Source organism: Mesoplodon bidens (genome assembly GCF_964165515.1).
Source record: "Mesoplodon bidens genome assembly, chromosome: 3".
NCBI lineage: Eukaryota > Metazoa > Chordata > Mammalia > Artiodactyla > Ziphiidae > Mesoplodon > Mesoplodon bidens.
The window spans coordinates 86,058,714-86,081,442 of record NC_138178.1 but is presented as its reverse complement, the minus strand read 5'-3'; the positions used below and the strand labels follow the sequence as shown (position 1 = coordinate 86,081,442).

At 40.1% G+C, this 22,729-nt stretch overlaps 1 protein-coding gene across 5 annotated transcripts in view; it reads right to left on the bottom strand.

Annotated features, from left to right (window-relative positions):
* Positions 1-363: 363 nt before the first annotated feature.
* ATP8B4 (ATPase phospholipid transporting 8B4 (putative)) overlaps positions 364-22,729 on the bottom strand; it is a 256,970-nt gene continuing 234,604 nt past the window's right edge. For 4 of the 5 annotated variants that reach the window (XM_081226816.1, XM_081226819.1, XM_081226818.1 and 1 more), the window contains 5 exons: positions 21,445-21,528; positions 13,051-13,296; positions 7,163-7,301; positions 4,231-4,361; positions 364-2,557 (listed from right to left, as the gene is read on the bottom strand). In XM_081226816.1, coding sequence (XP_081082942.1) covers positions 2,276-2,557; positions 4,231-4,361; positions 7,163-7,301; positions 13,051-13,296; positions 21,445-21,528 — 882 coding nt within the window. In that variant the 3' untranslated portion in view covers positions 364-2,275. The remainder of the gene's footprint in view (positions 2,558-4,230; positions 4,362-7,162; positions 7,302-13,050; positions 13,297-21,444; positions 21,529-22,729) is intronic. The other variant, XM_081226817.1, reaches the window with a different exon arrangement.

Below are 22,729 nucleotides of genomic sequence, written 5' to 3'. Positions count from 1 at the left end.
CTTCAGGCTCAAAATAATCCCTGGCACTTGAATGACCTCGCAATGGGTATGTGAGTTCATTTGGATCTCATGGGGCCAAAGTAAACTGATAAATGTGTTTCTCTCACAGCTATCCACATTATCTGTTTATAAACAGCCTTATTTAATTTGAACTGAATTTGCAAACGTGGACCATTCCTCATCTTTCCCATCCCTTAAACATAGGTCAAATTGGTTCATTTTATTCTTGACTCTGATCCTAAGAATGATGTACATTTTCCCTAGGCATGTAAAGGACAGAAAAAAAAAATCAGTTGATCAATGGAACAAAATCTCTCCCCAATGAGTTTCCAATAAATAGACCAAACATCAAACACCACAAGTGCCAAAATATTTAGTAAAAGTTTGCAAATCTTTCAAAAATGTTACAATGCAGTGAAACTAATGACAAATTAGACACTGAAAACTAACATCTAGTTAAGTCTATGCAGGCATGTAGGAGAACAGGGAATATCTAAAAGCATTAACTATGATTAAACCACTGTATTAGGCTCTTTTATATATATCTCATTTGATCCCATTCAGGAAAAGTTATCCCAGACTTGGAAATTAAGGCCAAAAAAAAAAAAAGGATTGTGTGATCCATAATATCATGCTAGCCCATTATCCATCAAGCCCAGCTAAGGGCCATCTGACTCTTTTGGGAAATATAACTTTGACCAATAATGCAATAAGGACTAGATTAAGGATTCTGTAAAGTTGGAGGATGATTTATAGAAAATTGATAAGGCATGATGATCATTTATTTTTGTTTTCTGATAGAGAACTTTACCTCCAAGGTTATAGTTACTATATAAAAATACCTCCAAGGTTATTTCCCTTTAGAATACTAACCAGTTTTAGATCTTACTTTGCAATCTCATTTCATCAATGCCTTTTCCACTGATTACTTAAATTCCAGTTCTTCACATTTGCTCTTGTATTCTGATTGAGTTAAATGGCACTTAACTCATCATCTATTCACATGAGAATTATGTTTTCAATGATTTAAGAATTTGTGCTTTGACAATCCTCGAACAACCACATGAGGTAGGTAGTATATCCTCATTTTACAGAGGAAGAAACTGAGTCTCAGAGGAAGCACATTACCTGCCCAAGCTTACAGAGGTAAGAAGTGACAGAACTGGAGTTTGAACACAAATATGCATGAATTCTTTTACAGATACTATATTGATGACTCACATATGGACTCAAATTTGGACTGGAACATCTCTAAAAACTCAACCTCATGTGTTTGAATTATAAATGACAGCTGAATATCAAAACCAACTAACTCTGAATGACCTAAACCTGCATATTTAAATAAGTAATTTAAAAGACTGTTTATTCATTTGTTTGGTTTCAAATCTGAACTTTTTAAAACTGGAGATGTTGAAAGTATCTGCACATACATTACATGGAATAGTATCAAAGTGTGAAATTCCAGTGCTTTGCTGAGTCCATTAATAGCTCTAGATGAGGCAGAGAAAATAACTACTGAAGTTGTTATAAAAGTCATTGAAAAGTAGTTAGAATACTTTCCAGAGTCTCTCTTTGACATGTCATGAACATGTCCCTGATAATTTTTTGAATATATTTGACCAAATTGTCAGCCTATTCCACTGTAAAGATGTTCAGTCTACTTCATCTCTAGACTAGCAGAAAAATGTGGAATACCAACATGTTTTTCTAATCTTCGGGCATGAAGGTGATTTGTTATCCTGGCTGAACACACAGGTAGGGATCAAGACTGGACAGTGACAAGCTGCTGCAAGTCTGGAAGCACCTTAGTGTACAATGTGTACCTTTTAAATCTTAAAAGTGTATCTTGGGAAAGGCTGATCTTACATATAAGTGTTAATCTGTCACAAGGATGCTTTTCAGCTGGGATATATACCTTGTGAATGCACCCTTTTATTCACCTGAAGACCCATTCTCTGTATATGCAGATTTACAAGTGTTTCTCCATAAATAAGATTCTAAAGTAGAGATCGATTGGTATCTAGGTTGATTAAAAAAACCTGTGCTGGTATTGTGAGGGTTTTGTCCACCAACTCATGAATTGGACAGTGACCTCTGACCTGGTTTTCAGTAGAGCACATCTCTGTTGGATGGCACTGGCCACTGTCTGATACAGATTTAGGTTAAGCGAGGCCATCTGCCCCACCCCTAGCCCCTGATCTTAAACTCTGGAGCCAGTTAATTTCAGCTCCAGCCAAAGTGAAAAGATAACTGTGTGGCTCAAATTCATCTTGACTCACAGTTTCACTGTTTTATCCTGGCTAAAGCTGCTCACTGTGTCTGTGGTTTTCTTACATAAATTTTCAATCCAGCTAGTGCTATTATACAGTGTCTTTTCCAACCCTGATGTCGGGGGTGGATTTTTAGCTCGCATATTTTTTCCAGATGTGATAAGCTCTCCATAGCCCTCTTGGTGAGCAAAAGCATATCCAGATCTTCTCGAGCTTGATCTCCGAGTCTGAGGCTTTCGGCTACGCAGGGGTCTTGCCTTCTTTTGAGCCTTCTGCCACTGGCGGATCTGGAGACAAAGGAGACCCAGAGTGAGATGAAGCATCCACATGATAGACGCCACACAGTTGGCCACTTTGTGAAGTGAAAGCCTTTTCTGTAAAAACAACATCAATGATAACCAAGTACTCAAGTTCACTGCAAAATCAAGTTTTTCACCTAAAAGCCAAGCAATTTTCTACCCAAAAGATTACACTGGATACTGGTTAGTTTTTGTCTCTACTGAGAGACTATTAAGCAAACAAGAAGTGTTAAGACAAATTTCATTATTGTCCCCATCTCATACATCCACCTTAAGTGAACAGGAACATACTTCTGTACAGAAAGATTTTCTAATGTGCACCAGCCAAGTACAGTCAGTATAAAAATTTACAGATCCATATGCCCCAAATAAGTCTTTCCTCTCTCTTTTAGAGGTTCTCAGGATCCAGTAGTCATTAGTAACTGGACTAAGAGAAAATTAAGAAAATGAGAGTCACAAAATTTCAAACTCTTGTGGTAGGTCGAAGTACCATGGGATTTTCAGTGTTTTGATTTGTTTGGGGGTTTTTTGTGGTCGTTTGAAGAGCTCAACATTGTTTGGGTGTGTTTCTAGCATTTCTTTCATTTCGCTATAACGTTGAGGAGGAAGAGATCCAAGGTTTGGTGCTCAGCACCTTGTTCTTTAGGTGAGCTGATCGATTGCTTGGCTTCTGACTTTCATGTCGGGAGAAAGCCATTAAGCAGAAAATCATGATGTGTATAAACGTAGGAAGAAATGAGCATCATCTTCCTTCAGCTCATCCATCATTTTCTGAGTTTACAGCAGAATGAGCTCACAGAGCCAAAGGGAAAGGACAAACATAAGAGGGGAATCCACGAATCATTTCAGAAGAAATCTCTTGGTACTTCTTTGGCCCCAGAACATGAAGGATTTCATGATAAGGGAATTTCTACCTCAGTTCTTCTCAGCATCATCAGCCTGGTCACTCACCCCCTCAATATTTCCCCCTTCTCAAGACATAGCTACAAATGCATCTCCTCTTTCTCCTTTTCTCATCTATATGGGTCCTGACCTAATTTGATATTGTGTTGCTTATACTCCTCTGTCCATAAAATACTGAAATATGTTCTGTCAATCCCTTGACTTAGGTATTTCTAGAATCTGTTCTTTCTGTTTTTCTTCTAACTGTATATTTTCCAATCCAGCTATCATGTTGCTGTTCCCTTTCTTAATCTGTTCAGAAAGTAACCTCTCTCCCATGTTTAACAATCTGCTACTATATTTCTACAGAAATTTAGAGCCCCTTCACCTCATACTTTGCTTGTCTTTCTTTTACTGTACGCTTTACTTTCCCCAAGTCAGTAACTTTCCCTCTAGCTTGCCTTTGCCTTGGAGCAAATGTCCAAAATGCTGCCAGCAAGCTTGTTTTTTAAAAGTCAACTTTTAAAAATATCCAATTTAACTTGTAATTTATGACTCCCCACCCACATTTAGTGTAGACAGTTATCTTCATTGGCACTCCCAGGGCTAGTATGTTCAGTTGTGGGCAGTTCCAGCTACTGTGATGTGATGCCATGCACCTGTAGGTGTTTGCTGATGGGAAGTTCATTAGCTCTTCTCTGGACTTCTAATCAGGCAGAGGACATGATTCCAAGAGCAAAGAACCAACCCCTCAAGTACCCAGCAGCACTACAACATACCTGATCACTCAGGGTTGGGAATAAATCCACCTTCAAAAATCTGAATGCCACCACAGGCATAACTGAAGCCACTATCGTTAAGAGAATAACAAGCCAGATGCACTTCTGGGTCAAAGAATGTCGTGCATTTCCTATTATTAAAGAAAAATAAACACTGTGATTATAAATAGAACAGAATTATTGAATTAATTGGTTTTTTGTCTATTCCCATAAGGTCTTTTTTGAAAGGGACTTTTGGACTACCTAGGAGAACCACTGGGTATCTTCCCCAGTATATCATATGCTCAGTGGTGATAAAAGTGCAAGAATGGTAAGATCACCCTTGGGAACTGCTTCATGGCCTGATCACTAGGGGACTGCCAGCCAGAGCCAAGCATTCTCTGATCCAGGCTCAGTCCAGCTTCACTCATGAAGCAGAATTCTCTCATCCAGCCCCAAAATCCCTCAACTACAAAGCAGCCATTATTTTTAAAGGCACATTTACCCTTATGGATTCAAACAAAACTATCATATCAAAACTACACAATGTATGTTCTGGATGCAGGTACAATCGCAAATACTGGTCTTCTCAACTGGCTATGTCATAAAAGTTGAGCTGTATCTGCTACAGGGTCAACCTTTTAAATTCAGGCAACAGCCCCCAAAAACCTGCCTCAAAGGGACTTACCAATCTCTCTAGTGTTCACTCGGTTATGAAGTACTCAAGGTTCCAAGGAGATCCGAGATGCTCCTGGGTTTGTGAAAAGAGCATTCTCCACACTGGGAAACCACTGATTCAGCCATTCAATATTCTAGTTCAATTGAGTAGTGAAACTCATTTCCAAGCCTGGAGCCAGTTTTCTTATTTTATACTCACACCTCAAATACTGGGATGTTTGTTTAAACAAAGCAATAAGGGTCAGTAAGGCACGCAGACAAACTATATGGAAGATGTCAACCCTACTTGTGAACTGTTGTTCCTGTTGGTTTTCTAGGCATATGGTACCTCCAATTATCCAGGTTCCCCCTCCCAGTGCTATAGTTAACACAATTTTAATGGGCTTTGGGTGTGATGCTTGGCTCCTTATTGGAATGTCTGCATTTTCTGTCTTAGGAGGATAGACTCTGCCTACCAAAGAGCACTTGATTCCATTTGCCTGGGCAGAAACAAATTTGACTCAGTAAATTAAATGTCTTTTTGAGCTCCCTGAAGCTCAGTACCCCCAGGCATGGCTGGAAAAACAAGCATCACTTTAAAACCACACTCCTGCTTGCTGCTGGCTACTAAGGAAAAAAAAATTTTCTTAAACCTCAATGTTGATTTAAGTTTTGAAAAGTCTCATTGGAACCCAGTAATTAATTCCTGGAATGGCATGTGCTTAGAGAGTGGTCCCCACACAAACTACTTTCTCCAGTTGAGGCATTCCAGTCTCATTATGCATGTTCGAATGCTGTCTTAGGACTTCTGGTTAATGCACTGAACTTTCAGATTTGGCAACCAAAAAGAAAAGAAAAAACTTAAAAGTAGTTTAAATGGCTCTCTTTTCCCTAATATGTTTATTCTTATTCACAACCATCATGTTTATACATGGTTGGAATCTTTTGATAAATAAAGGATTAACATTACATGTTAAGTAAGAGAGGTACAATTTAAAGATTTCCATGTACACACAGAGGAAGGCAAAAATTGAATACAATACTCTTAAGCATATACATGCATTTAAATGGAATTGCAATTTCAGGTGCCTTTGGAAATGTATAACCTTATAATTGCTCTTATTTTGCTTTCTACATGAATCAGTCTTCTAAGAATTATTTTTCTAGACTGGATTTCCCAACTAGTGGATGCAAATCTGTCTTGCCTAATCGAGCTCAAGTAGGTTGTCACTGTGTATCTCTCTTTTCCACAGTTTGCTGGGATGAACTCAGAAACATCCCTGTTACCAACTTATTTCACACACACTAGAGATTTCAAAACTTCTTTAAAAGTCTATTAATAGCCCCACTGTGTAAATAAAGCTCAGTGGCCCTTGCTGGGAATCACTTTGAAATGTGGAGTGCAATGATAGTATACTCCAAAGATAGACCAGATATATACTCTTTGTAGAATCATAGAATCTCAGGGGTTTAAGGGATTTTAGGAGGTCTTTTGCTACCCATCTGCTGTTCGATGTCCCCAACCAGTAATCAAGCCACATTTGCTTTAATCACCATCTTCATCATCATCATGGCTAACATTTACTAAAAAAGTATTATGTACCAGGCTACATGCTAAGCATTTCATATGCATTATGTCATTTAGCCCTCACCAATTTCCTATAAAAGTAGGAACTATTAACATACCCAAGTTGAGAACTGAAGACATTAAGCCATGAAAAGGAAAAGAAACTTGCCTAAGGTCACACAGCTTATAAGTGGCAGAGATGACACTTGAACACTGGCTACTGAACACAGAGCCTATTCTTGGTGCCACTCATGGACTATGTCCAGCAATTTTTAAAAGGCTCTAAATTACACATTATTTCTTTTCTAAATACAAATAAGTTCCACAGGTAAACTTAGGCAGAAATATTGGTGATAATGTGGCATAAAAGGGAAAGCCTGGCATTTCTTTCTCTTCCCTCTATCATACATGAACTTCACAGGTTTTCAGGTATCCCTGATCTATATGTCCTATGCCTGTTATTTGGAAAGGGACAGTCTACTGCATCTGGGCTGTTAGGAACCTGTAAGCAGCTATCTCAGTGATTCTGCATCTAGTAGGGGCAGCAAAACCTAACCTTTTGGAGCTCACTTCAAGCCTGTAAGCCCTCAGATGTCTGGCTCAATCAATTCCTAGAGACAGAATTATTGGTCATCCCTAATCCCACCAAAAAAAAAAAGAAAATAAATTACGAAGACAAATAAATGACAACTTGACACTAGGCCCCAGCAAATAGTAGGACTCACTTACCAACAAATGGAAACTGTCTTGGGAAGATGCCAAAGAGGCCATTACTGTGCATGGTAAATAAAATGGAGAAATAAGTGGCAATGCTGCCCCAGATGAAGACATGATTAATGACAGTCCAGTAACTGGTATCCAAGGCTATCTGTAAATAAAGTCAAACACAAAGGGGAGATTGTTGAGGATTAAAAGGGCATCATTTTACTGAGTAATGTTTCCTCAGAACTGTTCTGTGAGAAGACAGTGGTACATGTCTAGTTTCCAGCCAACCATAGGCCTTACCACTTTCTGCACAACACAGGGGACTAATGTGACATTCCTGGTAGACAACTGACTTTAAGACTTATATCTGCAAGCCATTATGTCTAGCAACATTGAATCAAAAATCAGGAAATAAAATGTTAAACTTCTTTTAAGTGAGAAATAAGAAAGCAGAATGGTTTCTAATTTCAAAGCTACTTTCCAAATTGCTCTCAAAATTTTTCTATTGGAAAACTATTTTTCATAGTGAGCAAGTGCAACATTTTAAAATCTGTACATAGGGCTTTCCTGGTGGCACAGTGGTTAAGAATCCACCTGCCAATGCAAGGGACACGGGTTCGAGCCCTGGGGTGGGAAGATCCCACATGCCGCAGAGCAACTAAGCCTGTGCACCACAACTACTGAGCCTGAGCTCTGGAGCCCTCGAGCCACAACTACTGAAGCCCGTGCACCTAGAACCCATGCTCCGCAACAAGAGAAGCCACCACAATGAGAAGCCCGCACACTGCAAGGAAGAGTAGCCCCCGCTAACCGCAACTAGAGAAAGCCCGCACGCAGCAACGAAGACCCAACGCAGTCCCAAAAATAAATAAATAAATTAATTTAAAATTAATTAATTAAAAAACCTAAAAAAAAATCTGTACATAGATTTTTATATGACCATTTTGACACAGGTATAATCTGTTTACATCAATATTCTAATTCATTTCTCTTAAGTTATTCAAATAATAGCAAAGAAAAATTCTTAATCCACTTTTGGCGTAAAATTCAGAAGCTGGGGTTCATGGTGATCTGGGAACATGCTCACAAGCCCTTCTCCCTTCCAATAACTTGTTACGGCAGTGCAGCTGCAAAAGAGTAACCTGTTATGGGGAAACCAAGACAGCCACTGGTGAATATGAACACTTGAGTTCTCAGAGAAAAAAAAGTAGGTTCTAGCATCCTTATTTGCATATCAGAGGCACCAAATGGTCCAAGCGAAGGTTTGCATTTCTAGCACAGTCTGAAGCAAGGCCACAGATTTATTGCCTGCCTGAGGAGGCTCTACCTACATAGTAAACAGATTCCTCTCTGCACATGGAGACATACTTCCCCTTCCCACATGACGTTTACTGTCCTTTAAAATGATGCCCCATAAAAAGAATGCTGGCAGCCTTGATGAAACTGCAGGGGTGCTAAAGGGACAGCCTTTACTTCCCTCAAGAGGCCTGAGAACAGACAGCTCTGCTTTCCATGCCTCAGCAAAGAGATGCTGGCTTTCCAGTTCATTTGTCGAGACATTAGACCAAAATCTGCAGCTGTACCTTTCACCACCTGTCAGTTCATCACCATTAAGAGACACCAGGGGCCTGACCTGTGTGGGTATGAGTAGGCAAAGAAAAATCACAACCAATTTAAGAGGACGCAATTGAAAAAAAAACAAGAACAGGTGGCTCCTGTTGAGGCAGAACTAATGGGAAAGACAGACAAGCACTATAACAACAAAAAAAGTAATAAGAACTCTTAAGGAGATGCAATTAGATCATAGTAAAAAATTCTGGAAGAAGTAAAAGCATTATTTCTGAATTTTAAAATTCAGTAGAGAAACCAAACAATAATAGTCAGTGATGAGAATTGAATTAATATTCTGGGAAAAACAAATGGAAACAATATTTCATAACTGGGCAAAAACTTGAAGAAATGGGAACCATGTGCAAAAAGATATGAGACATGGATGGCAAATCCATAGATGTCATATCCATGGGCCCAATATAAGAAATAATGGCATCATAGAAAGAGGAAAAGAAAGAAAGAGAGAAGTAGCAATCAAAGAAATGACAGAGAAAACTGCTCTGGGATAACAAACAGCAAAGATTTTCAGATTGGGAGGGTACTGTAAACTCTAGGAAAATCAATGAAAGAAGTTATGTTCTGGTGACATTTGTGAAGTCGAAGGATACAGAACATAAGCTTCTAGACACAGAAGATATTATTTACAAAGGAAAGAGAATCAACTTAATATCAAACTGCTACACTGAAATGGATGTAGTGGAAAATCATTTACAAAGTTCCTAAAGAAAAATGCTCTGATTTAAGAATCTTATGCCCATCCAATATATCATTTAGTAAAGATAAAGAAAGATTTGAACTCAAAAGTATAACATCTATGTACCCCTTCTGCAGAAATTACTCAAGCTTAGACAGAGAGGAAAGGATGTTAATGCTGCTCTCAAAATGAGCTTATTCACAAAATTCCTGAAACTTATTCTGTGTGTTAAGGACAGCAGTGTCTGATTGAAGCCATGATTTCATGATGGTGCCTTAGCTGTGTTAGAGGCTTCCAAGTCACTCCATTATCTCCTCCTCTGCTACAGAATTGAACACAGGGGAACTAGGCATGGAGAGTTCACAAAGCACCCATACGCTTTATTTAGTTGTGAAACAGACAAACAGAACTCCTCTTTCAGTGGAGAAATCTGGTTCTGATTTTGGATGCTACCTGTCTGACTGAATTTTGGACTTGCAAGATGTCAAGTGTTAGATGGCTTTGGTTTGGACTTAATGATACTCACTTAGATGGACCAAGGCATGGCAGAGATGCCATTTAAATGCAGTATATTTACATCTGATTCATTCAATCTATTAAATATTTATTGAGTCATGAAGAGAAAGTCTGGGGTTTAACAAGATCTTTCATTGGATATAAGAGGCTAAGATTTGTAAAACACATTGTTTATAGGATAGAAAAAGGACTCACCACAGGCAATTCAAACTCTATAAAAATTAAGCCCTTGATTTATACTTTCCCCTCAAAAAAACCCCCCCTCAAAAAAAACCACACACACAAAAAGACAAAAAACAGAGGTCACGTGGCTTAATGTATCCACCCAGAGGTACAGACTTTAATGGATTGGAAAGCTTTTGTAAATTCTAACTCAATATCTAATGGTATTGTCCACCATTTGCATAAAAGAGGAAATAGAAACAAACTCAAGATGCCCGAAGAGGATCAATGGATCATCAAAAATCATTCTTACCAGATGGAAATGTAAATTGGTGCAGCCACTACGGAAAATATTAGGGAGGTTCCTCAAAAAATTAAAACTAGACTTGTCATATAGTCCAGCAATCCCACTCCTGGGCATGTATCTGGACAAAACTGTAATTTGAAAAGATACATGTACCCCAGTGTTCATAGCAGCACTGTTTGCAATAGCCAGGTCATGGAAGCAAGTGTCCATCAACACCAAGTATCCATTGACAGATGAATGAATAAAGAAGATGTGTGTGTGTGTACACCCCCACAGTGAAATACTACTCAGTCATTAAAAAGAATGAAATAATGCCATTTCTAGCAACATGGATGGACCTAGAGATGATCATACTAAGTGAAGTAAGTCAGAAAGAGAAAGACAAATACCATATGCTATCACTATATGTCAAATCTAAAATATGACACAAATGAACTTATTTACAAAACAGACTCACAGACATAGAGATCAGACTTGTGGTTGCCAAGGAGGAGGGGGGTTGGGAGAGGGGTAGATTAAGAGTTTGATATTAGCAGATGCAAACGACAGTAAGTCCCCTTCATACGAACCTTCAAGTTGCGAACTTTCAAAGATGCAAACGTGCGTTCACAAGTCCAATCACCTAAGTTAGTTCATGTGTCTGGCGTACATTGTCACGTGTGCGCATCCTCTACAACTGGTTGTGCTTTTGTGTACTTTACTGTATAGTACTGTATGGAGTACAGTAGTACAGTATCTTTATTTCAAGCTAGATCTGCAAGAGGACGACTTCATTGAACTCCTTGCTGTGCAACACGAGGAGCTGACTAATGAAGACCTGATGGAATTGAGAAAGGATGAAGAGAGTCAAGAGGAAGAAGAAGTAACTGAAGGACCAAAGAGATTCACAATGCAGGAAATGGCAAGGGGTTGTTTTTTATTTGAGGTGGCACTGTTAGTTTTTGAGGCACAGGACCTGAATGTAGAATGGTACATTAAGGTTGCAGCGGTCATTCAGAATGCAGTCCAGTGCTACCATGTCATCTATGACTAGAAAAAAAGAGCTACTACCCAGACATCACTGGATCGTTTTTTCAAGAGGGTAGATAGAATTGAATCCAGCAAGGAAACAGAACCTGTGCCATCAACGTCAGGCATGAGTGAAATTGCAGCTTGTCCTCCGTCTCCTATTGCTGACGATCCTTCAGCTCTACCACCTCCCACCTCCTCTCCCTCCTCGAGTCAGTAACTCTTCTCGCCTGTTCACTCGATGCCAGCCCCTGTATGCCAGCTGTTGTACTGTACTACTGTACTTTTCAAGGTACCGTATTATAAGATTAAAAATGTTTTGTGTTTGTTTTTTATGTATTATTTGCGTGAAAAGTATTATAAACCTAATACAGTACAGTACTATATAGCCGTTATGTTAGTTGGGTACCTAGGCTAACTTTGTTGGACTTAGGAACAAACTGACTTACGAACCGAACGCACTCTCGGAACAGAACTCGTTTGTATGTAGGGGACTTACTGTATTATATACAGAATGAATAAAGAACAAGGTCCTACTATATAGCACAGGAAACTACATTCAATATCCTGTGATAAACCATAATGGAAAAGTATATGATATGTATGTGTATAACTGATTCACTTTGTTATAAAGCAGAAACTAACATACCATTGTAAAGCAATTATACTCCAATAAAGATGTTTAAAAAAATATGAAAAAGAATATATTTATGTATAGCAGAATCACTTTGCTGTATACCAGAAACACAACATTGTAAATCAACTATACTTCAATAAAATGAATTTTTTTTTTTTTTTTTTTTTTTTTACTGTTGAGCCTTCTTTTAATTTATTTTTTTATTTTTATTTTTTGGCTGTGTTGGGTCTTCGTTTCTGTGCAAGGGCCTTCTCTAGTTGTGGCAAGTGGGGGCCACTCCTCATCACGGTGCGCGGGCCTCTCACTGTCGTGGCCTCTCCTGCTGCGGAGCACAGGCTCCAGACGCGCAGGCTCAGTAATTGTGGCTCACGGGCCCAGCCGCCCCACGGCACATGGGATCCTCCCAGACCAGGGCCCGAACTCGTGTCCCCTGCATTAGCAGGCAGACTCCCAACCACTGCGCCACCAGGGAAGCCCAATAAAATGAATTTTTAAAAAATCATTCTTACCAGGAAAACTATGAATTTGAGATTCGGATGTGCCACATACATAGAATTGAACCTCTTGATAATTCCACAGAAATGTACTGCCAAGTAAACGTTATATCTCACTTTGAAACCTGGAAGTTACTAAGTCTTATAGAAGTCATGGGAAAGTTTCTGTTATCATTGGAAAAATTTTCTTCCAAGAAGACAGCACAAGGAGGAAGTAGTAGTATAATCATTTCTCTTCACGTACAACATGCAGTCCCAAGAAGTGATTGATTCATTGTGAGGTTTCCACTAACATGGAGGTTATAGACATCCAATGCTAATCTCCTACATCTGGAAATTTATGTTAAAGCTTCCTGTTTTAATCTCAAAATGTGTAGTTAAAAAGAAAACCCCAGTATTCCTTTAAAATTACTGTCAATAAATGAAACAGAATTTTAAAAGGTGTAAAGACATCAAGTTAAGATATTTTCACCAGTAGGTTACCTGCACACTGACCACAATGACCAAAGATGTGGCCATGGTCACTGCAAAAGACTGGTAGTCTGCAATGTGCTGTCCATCTTCTCCAGCCACGTTGTAAAAGGCCCCATACGGGATGAAGAAAAGGGCTAATGAGGTGTAGATTCCATGTGCCACGCAGATGAAAAATTTATGCTTGTTAAAAAGTAGATTCAGCTGTCCAGGTTTGTAGAGCTGGGGACAATCCATGCTATTCTGGTCATTAACATCCTGTCAACAGAGTTACTTCAGTGGAAGAGGCTTGAGAATTTAGAGATACCCTGAACTTCCTATCTCCAGAAATAGCACATGCATATCTAAGCATGCCCTAATATACACTAGTCATTATTTTGTTTTCATTCCCACAGTAACCCAAAGGATAATAAAATGATCCCTATTTTATATAGGGAACTTGAATCTCCAAGAGAGATTCATGAGAGGCCACACAGCTCTTATGGCAGAACCAGAACTTGATTGCACACAGATATTTGGCTTCAAATTGAAGTTTTTTTCCTGTACTCTCCTGCAGCTGCATTCATGCTCCCAGAATTTTAGTACATCCTGTGCAGCCAGTGGGCCCCAGGGGTTAATTGCCAACGCAGTGAGTGGTAGTGACCAGGGGATGTCAGCAGAGAGCTGCAGAGTCAGAATTGGCCAACCTGAGTTCCCAACTTTGGGGGAAGCCTGAGCAGGAGAAAGGGAACTGGGAAAGGGGGAACTGAATGTGGGATTCCAGGTGGAAGGGAGCTGAGCCTGAAGAGGTGAGTGTTCTACCCAGGGAGGATTCCACGGGCAGTTACCAGGCGTTCAGGACAAAGAATTTAGACGGAATGAGAAGGAGTCATGTCTGGGCCCAACAGAGTCCTGGGAGAAACTAAAGCTGTGCTTCTCAAACTCATGTACACACTAATAACCTGGGGTACAGATTATAATTCAGTAAGTTTGGGGTGGGGCCTGAGACTGCATTTCCAACAAGCTCCAAAGCAATGCTGATGACCACACTGTGAGCACCATAGCCAAACACCCCAGCCAAAAAGTATGGCAAGGACTGACCACTGGCAACATCACAGGATCATGGGTACGGTGAAGCAGGCAAAGAGGGAGCAACATAGGCATGAACTCTGCGAGCAGACCAAGTTCCCCTTCCTGCTTGTGGGATGACCCGGGCCTTGCCAAATGGAGTCCCATGAAGAACACTGATACAGTCTCTTTGGGAAGTCCCATTCTGAGATGCTAGTGGGTGCTTCTTTCCCCAGTCCAGTGACTGATAAGGTTATATACACAGGCTTTGAAGCCAAACAATCCTGAGTTCAAACCCCAGCTCTGCTGCTTAGCAGGGGTGTAGTCTTGGACCTGTCACTTAAGCTGTGTGAGCCTCAGTTTCCTCATCTCCAGGAGTATAAACGACAGCATCTCCCTCACAGGATCACTGTCATGATGAAATGGGTATGTATTCAGCAGAGCTCTTACCACAGTTCTTGTAATTAAAAAAACAGATGCTTCTATAAATAATAACAAAGAATGATGATAGTAATAGTAACAACAGTAATAGTGTTGCAATCTCAGAGTCAAGTGGCCTACTGCTAGGTTGAGTTCTGTCACATACTGGCCATGTGACTTTAGGAAAGTAACCTGAACTTCTGAGTTTTGGTTTCCTCCTTATAAAATGAGCAGACACATTGGGCTTCCCTGGTGGTGCAGTGGTTGAGAGTCCGCCTGCCGATGCAGGGGACACGGGTTTGTGCCCCGGTCTGGGAAGATCCCACATGCCGTGGAGCGGCTGGGCCCGTGAGCCATGGCCGCTGGGCCTGTGCGTCCGGAGCCTGTGCTCCGCAACGGGAGAGACCACAACAGTGAGAGGCCCACGTACCGCAAAAAAAAAAAATAATAATAAAAATAAATAAATAAATAAAATAAAATGAGCAGACCCATAGACGGTCATTGAGGCCTTCCAGCATAGCATCCCATGATCTGGAGATCAGTTTAAGCGCCAGAGTTGACAAAGCAGGAAAGGATAGGGGTATACACTCAACTTGATGGCAATAAGGGGCCTTACTATACACACAGTTGACTCTTGAACAACATGGGTTTGAAGTGAGCAGGTTCACTTACACACAGGATTTTTCAATAAATATGTACTATGTGATCCACTGTTGGTTGAAACTGCAGATGCGGAATCATGGATGTGGAGGGCCAACTGTATAACTATAGGAGGATTTTTGACTGCATGGGGATGGGGGCCAAGGTGAGGGGGACCCCTACCCCTTCTCTTGTTTCAAGGATCAACTGTATATTTTTTCTCTATATCTCTTAGCCCTTAGGTTGTTTCCATATCTTATTTATTATAAATAATACTGCAATGAACATAGGAGTGCATATATCTTTTCAAATTAGTGTTTTCGCTTTCTTCGGATAAGTACCCAGAAGTGGAATTGCTGGATCACTTGGTAGTTCTATTATTAATTTTTTGAGGAACCTCCATACTGTTTTCCATTCTGTTCAGAGTTTATACTTAATCATAGTTCAGTCTTGGTAGGATGTATGTTTCTAGGAATTTATCCATTTCTTTAAGTTGTCCAATTTGTTGGTGTATATCTGTTCATATTAGTCTCTTACGATCCTTGTATTTCTGTGGTCAGTTGTAATATCTCCTCTTTTATTTCTGATTTTGTTTATTTGAGTCCTCTCTCTTCTTTTCTTGGTGAGTCTACCTAGAGGTTTGTCAATTTTGTTTATCTTTTCAAGGAACCAGCTCTTAGTTTCACTGACCTTCTCTATTGTTTTCTTAGTCTCTGTTTCATTTATTTCTGCTCGAATCTTTGTTATTTCCTTCCTTCTACTAACTTTGGGCTTTGTTCTTCTTTTTCTAGTTCGTTGAGGTGTACTTTGGGCTTCGTTTGTTCTTCTTTTTCTAGTTCCTTGAGGTATAAAGGTAGGTTGTTTATTTGAGACGTTTCTTGTTTCTTGAGGTAGGCATTTATTACTATGAACTTCCCTCTTAAAACTGCTTTTACTGTATCCCACAAATTTTGGTATGTTATATTTCCATTTTAGTTTGTCTCAGGTTTTTTTGAATTTCCTTTTTGATTTCTTCTTTGACCCACTGGTGTTCAGTAGCATGTCACTTAATCCCTACATATATGTGAATTTTCCAGTTTTCTTCATGTAATTAATTTCTAGTTTTATACCACTGTAGTTAGAAAGATGCTTGAGATGATTTCAATCTCTTAAATTTATTAAAACTTTTTTGTGGCTTAACATATGATCTGTCCTTTAAAATGTTCCATGTGCACTTGAGAAGAATTTACATTTTGTTGCTTTTGGAGGGAATATTCTATATATACATTGGATGTATCTGGTATAACATGTCATTTAAGGCCAAAGTTTCTATATTGATTTTCTGCCTGAATGATCTATCCATTGATCTAAGTGAGTATTAAAGTCCCTTCTATTATTGTACTGCTGTCTATTTCTCACTTTATGTCTGTTAACATTTGTTTTATATACTAAGGTGCTCCTATGTTGAGTGCGTAAATATTTACAAATGTTATATTCTATTGTTGGATTGATTCCTTTATCATTATGTAATGCCCATCTTTGTCTCTTATTAGCCTTTGTTTTAAAGTCTATTTAGTCTTATATAAATATAGCCACTCCAGCTTTCTTTTGGTTTCCATTTGCATGGAATATCTTTTTCCAGCCCCTCACTTTCAGTTTCTGTGCATCTGCATCTAAACTGAGTCTCTTGGAGGCTGCATATGGATGGGTCTTGGGTTTTTTTTTTTTAATCCATTCAACCACTCTATTTGTTTTGATTAAAGAATTTAGTTCATTTACATTTAAAGTAATTATTGATAGGTAGGTACTGATTGCCATTTTGTTAATTGTTTTCTGGCTATTTTTGTAATTCCTTTCTGTTCCTTTCTTCTTCTCTTGCTCTCTTCCTTTGTGGTTTGATGACTTTCTTTAGTGATATGCTTATATTTCTTTATATTTTGTGTATTTACTATAGGTTTTTGCTTTGTGGTAATACAAGGCTTATAAATAAAACCATATCTATAATAGTCTATTTAAGTTGATAACTGCTTAAGTTTGATTCCATTCTAAAGCTCAACATTTTTACTCTCCCCCCACATTTTATGTTTTTGATATCACATTTTACATTTTTATCTTGTGTATTACTTAACTAATTATTATAATCATAGTTATCTTTACTACTTTTGTCTTTTAATATGCATACTAGCTTTATAAGCGATTAAACCACTACCTTTACTATATACAGTTGACCCTTGAACAACACAGGGTTAAGGGCAACAATGCTCACACAGTCAAAAATCTGAATATAACTTTATGGTTGGCCCTCCATATTCATGGTTCCACATCCGTGGATTCACCCAACTGTGGATTGTGTACCCACACAGTTCAAAACTGTGTTGTTCAAACCTTTTGACTGAGATTTATTCCTTCACATGTTTTCTTGCTACTAATTAGCACCTTTCTTTTCAGATCAAAGAAGCCCCTTTAACATTTCTCATAAAGCTGGCTTAGTAGTGATGAATTCCTCTATCTTTTGCTTGTCTGAAAAGCTCTTTCTCTCTCCTTCAATTCTGAATGATAACCTTGCCAGGTAGAATATTCTTGGTGAAAGTTCTACCTTTCAACTTTGAATATATCATGTCACTCCCTTTTGGCCTGCAAAGTTTCTGCTGAAAAAAATCTGCTGATAGTCTTATGGGGGTTGCCTTGTATATAATAAGTTGTTTTTCTCTTGCTGCTTTTAATATTATTTCTTTGTCTTTAACTTTTGACAGTTTGATTACAAAGTGTTTTTCTGTGGGTCTCTTTGGATTCATCTTATTTGGAACTCTCTGAGCTTCCTGGGTCTGGATGTCTGTTTCCTTCCCAGGTTGGGGAGGTTTTCAGTCATTATTTCTACAAATACAATTTCTGCTCCGTTGTCTCTCTCTTCCCCTGAGACCCATATAATGTGAATGTTGGTCTGTTTGATGTTGTCCTGTAAGTTCCTTAAGCTGTCTTCACTTATTTTCATCCTTTTTCTTTTTGCTGCTCTGATTGGGTGAGTTCCTGTCTTCAAGTTGACTGATCCTTCCTCATGTTTCATCTAGTCTGTTGTTGAACCCCTGTAGTGTATTAATCAGTTCAGCTCTTGTATTCTTCAGCTCTATGACTTCTATTTGGTATTTTCTTATATTTTTCATCTTTTTGTTGAAGTTATTGTGTTCATGCATTCTTCTCCCTCTTTAAGATCTTCTAAGATCATTGCTTTTCTCTGTTTCTTCATTTTGTTTGACTCTGTGTTTGTTTTCATACAGCTGACAAAACAAACACTTCTCCCTGTCTCCAAGAGTGGCCTCATGTAGGAGATAAACCTTATTGTTCAACCCTGCCCCAGCTTTTTGTTGTCTCTGAAACCTTCATGCTTGTTCAAACACCCTATTATATTTTTAACAGCTCTCAGTAGTTGAGAATGTGCCAAGACATGTCAGTGTCAGGGTCAGATTACAGCACCTAGATTCAGGCTGATTGGAATCTAGACCCTCAAGCAGCAGTTTTTAAAACCATGCAAACATATACCTGTGGGACTGAAAGAATGAGCCTCGCTGGCCACGAGACCCAGGCAATCTAGGAGGTTCCCTATGCAGCAGTCACAAAAGGCAGGGCTCCAGATTAATGCATAAGCTCTTTTCTGGGAGATCGCAGAAAGCTGGAGCAAGGCAGAGGGAGCAGACCAAGATGGCATCCACAGCTTACATTCCTTGAGAGCAGCTTCCTCAGCCACTAGGAGTGTGTCAAACCTGAAGCCTGCCCCTCAGGCTGAAGCTCCAGGACAAACAAAGAGTTCCTTTTTCCAGAAAGACTGGGAGTGTGTTTCAGTCTGCTGTCTGTGCAGTGCCCTGGGGGTAGCCTGCCAAGAACCAACTCTTCATTTGCTACTGTTTCATGGGACCCAGGAACGCAAGCCCCCAGCCACAAGAGCCGGGTGATCAAGTGGTGTCCCCTGGGCAGCAGCTACAAGAACCAGGGCACCAGACACATGTGAAGCTCCTCTCCAGGAGACACTGGAGCTCTAGAATGTGGCATAGGGAGAGCATGAAGATACTGCCTGCCCTCTGAGGTCTCTGGAAAGGATGACAGTCAGCCCCTAGATGCATGTTTAATTAGACGGCTGCCCCTCAGGCCTCAGCTATAATGATTAGCTAATAGGCCTCCTTCACAGAAAGACTGAGCTCCTGAGTCTGTTGCCTCTTGCTCTGCCCCGGGAGGGGTGGTAGATATTTAATAACTCTCTCTCCACTGGTTACAATCCTGTGAGACCCACGAGTGTAAGCCCCACTGGCCACCAGAGCCAGAGGATGTAGAAGTGTTCCCTGGCAGCAGCCGTAAAAATCAGGACACCAGATAGGAATACGAGCTCCTTTCTGGGTAACGCCGATTACTATAGTCCCATGGGACCAGGAATGCAAGTTCCCCTGGCCTCCAGAGCCAAGCAGTCAAGAGGTGTCCCCTGGACGGCAGCCACAAAAATAGAGGCACCAGACACATGTAACAGCTCCCTTTCAGGAGATACTGGTGCTCTGGAGTATGGCAAAGGGAGACTACAAGGATGGCGCCCACCAATCTCTGTCCCTGGAGTGTGTTCCAGCGGGCTCCTAGATGTGTGTGTTCAATAAGATGCCTTCCCCCAGGCTGATGATTTAACATAAGCTGGTGAGCCTCCATCACTGGGCATGATCTGCTGCCTCTGAGCTGGGCCCAAGGAGCAAGGGGGTCTGAGCACACGGGCTCATTCAGAGCCATTTCTTAGATTGCTTCAGTCTTGTGGGTCTTGGGACATGAGCCTCATTGGTTTTAGGAGATTCATCTCTCAGGTGCAGGTGCAGGTCTTAAATGTTAAGGTGCCCAATGTGGGGTGCACACCCTTCACTCCTAAGGGAGAAGCTTCAGGTTTTGAGTTTTCTCCCTGTTGAGGACTGTCATGCTGAGGGCGGGGGTGGGGTTTATGGTGACATTGTGTGCCAGCCTCTCCTCTTCCATGTGGTTTTCTTCAGCCAGGCTTTAGGGTTTTTTAAGAGAAAATTTTACCTTCTGTAGCTGTAGACCCACTGTGTCCATAGGAAGAGGTGAGTTCAGGATCTTCCTATAACACCATCTTGAATTCTCCCCTTATTATATATTTTTTTCAAATTGCACAATAACCATCTTTTCCCAGAAATTGCTTTATATTTAATACTTTACCCCACATTCTGGGCAGCTACAAAGTACCAAGGAAAGGAACAATTGTAAACATGGACACTTAGAAATGAATGAGCTTAATCCCTTACATCTAAGGTCTTCAAGAGTTCATTACTTTTTGTAGAATTTCACAAAATATGTTGTTCACAAACTGCCCTTTTTACATACAAGAAGTGAGGCTTACAACTGACTACAAAGCCTCAGAATGGGAGAGTAGAGTGAGCTCATAATGCGAAGATTTATATTTTGCAATAGATGGCTTTGGGCCAGAAAATGAGGCCTAGCAAATGGATCTAACAACAGCCTGGAGAAAATCTGGTCTCTTTAAAAATACTTCAAAAAAATTTTTTAAACAATACACTCTGTGCCATGGAAGCTCCTCTGGCTAGCCTTTCACTTCCCCATAGGCAGCCAGACTTTGTCCCCACCCAGGAAGTACCCTCCAAGGGTCTGAATGTGCCAAGGATCTACCATTTTATAAATGATTCCCTCCCTTCTCTCCCCTCAAGCATGTGGAGCTAAACCAAAGAAAACTGCTCACTTTCTCTCTCCATGGCTGTGGGGCTCCGTGTCTTCCTCTCCCATTGGCAGGGTGTTCCTCTGGCCTGGAGTTCCTGCTCTGGGCTGTGCTGGACAGTCTCACCACAGATGCTAGCTCTCTGCACTCCAACCCAGCTCCATGATTTTCTATGTATCACTGCATGGTTCTCTGCACTTTCAGAGGCTAATACAGTATTCCCTGGTGTGTGAACCACAGGTACTAGTTCTGAGGCATACTGATCAGTTCTACATGAAAAATAAATAAGTAAACGTGCAGTTCTATGAGTTTGGGAAATGCTGGGCTACAATGAAATTAAAGAGACTGTTTCTTGCAGGATGTCTCAGAGCCTTTAGAGAAATAATGTAGGGTGTGAATCTTTAAGAGGATAGTAATCAAGCTCTGATCAGAGGATCTTTTGGTGGAGGTGGGAGATCTGGAAGGGTTTTTGAGCCATGCAATAGCTATTAAAACAACTGCATTCCTAGGACTCTTTCTATGATTTGTGTCTTCTACTTAGAAGCTAAAAGCAACTAAAAGGCATCAACAGAGCAAAATATGTTATAAAGGCAGAGAAAAACACATACCTGGTCAAAAATCCCCATGGCTAAAACAGGCAGTGATGTGTAGACAATGTTAAAAAGGGTAATGAACCACTGGTCATAGACAGTCTGAAAAGAAACGAACACATCAGTGAGAAACATCATCCATAGGTGTGAGAATATTCACTTTTAGGCTCCTGGACTGACTATCTCAATTTCCTGAGTTGGACGGGAGTTTGGTGTTAGAGTCAGACAGACAAGAGAGTTCTCCCCAGGCTCTGTCTCTTATCAGCTCCACTGCTTTAGTGGGGTACTAGATCTTTCTAAACTTCAATTTCTTCATCTCTAAAATGAAGCCATACTCTCACTTGCAGAGTTGCAGTGGGGGTGGATGAAAGGTTATCATACATGCAGAACACATAAAACAATGCTGGACACACACAAGGCCCTGGCCCCTGTGGTGGGTTATTTCACTCTTTGGGTTTTTAATGGCTTATAGTAAGTCCAGTTACCTGATCTAAGCAATAAGCAAGGATCCGCTAACATCTTCAGAGGGAGATATGGAAAAGAACCTGTCAGCCCCACCCTCTGTTCAAATGGAGAGCTTTTTCTTGGGAGTGGTTTAAAGCAAGGTGGACCTGGAACTAGCTGCTCACTACAGTGGGTATAAATAAGACAATAAAAATATCCCTTCACACCTATAGAGAGCACTTCCCTGCATGAGTCTCACTAAAAGTCAATGAGGCATGTGCAACAGTCATTATATCCCCATTGTATTAATAAGTACCTAGAGATATAGAAACAGAATGTAATAAGTGTTATAGAGCTTATCACAGGCAAAGGCAAAAATTAAAACCTAGGTCTCCAGATCCTAACCAATGTCTGTTCTACCACTCTGTCATACATTCATTCATTTCATTCAATATTTATTAAGAAACCACTATGTGCCAGGTACCAGGTTCTAGGCAATGGTATTTGAACATGATACAATCAGATAAAAATTCCATATGAAATATGCCTTGTAATGGTGTCAGGAAACAGACAATTTATACAATAATGAAGATATATATAGTTGGTGAGTGAATGAGTGAGATGGTAATCAGTACTAGGGTGGAAAAGGGGATAGGAAATATAGGAGGGCTGTAATTGTGATAAGGTGATTGGAGAAGGTCTCACTAAGAAGTAATATTTGAGAAAAAATCTGAAGGAAATAAAGAATCGAAATTTGCAGCTTTCTGGGACAGGAAAATTTCATACTGCAAGTAGAGTGCATGAAAAATCCCTGAGGCATCAGGTATGCATCTGGTATGTTCGGAGGTCAGCAAGACAG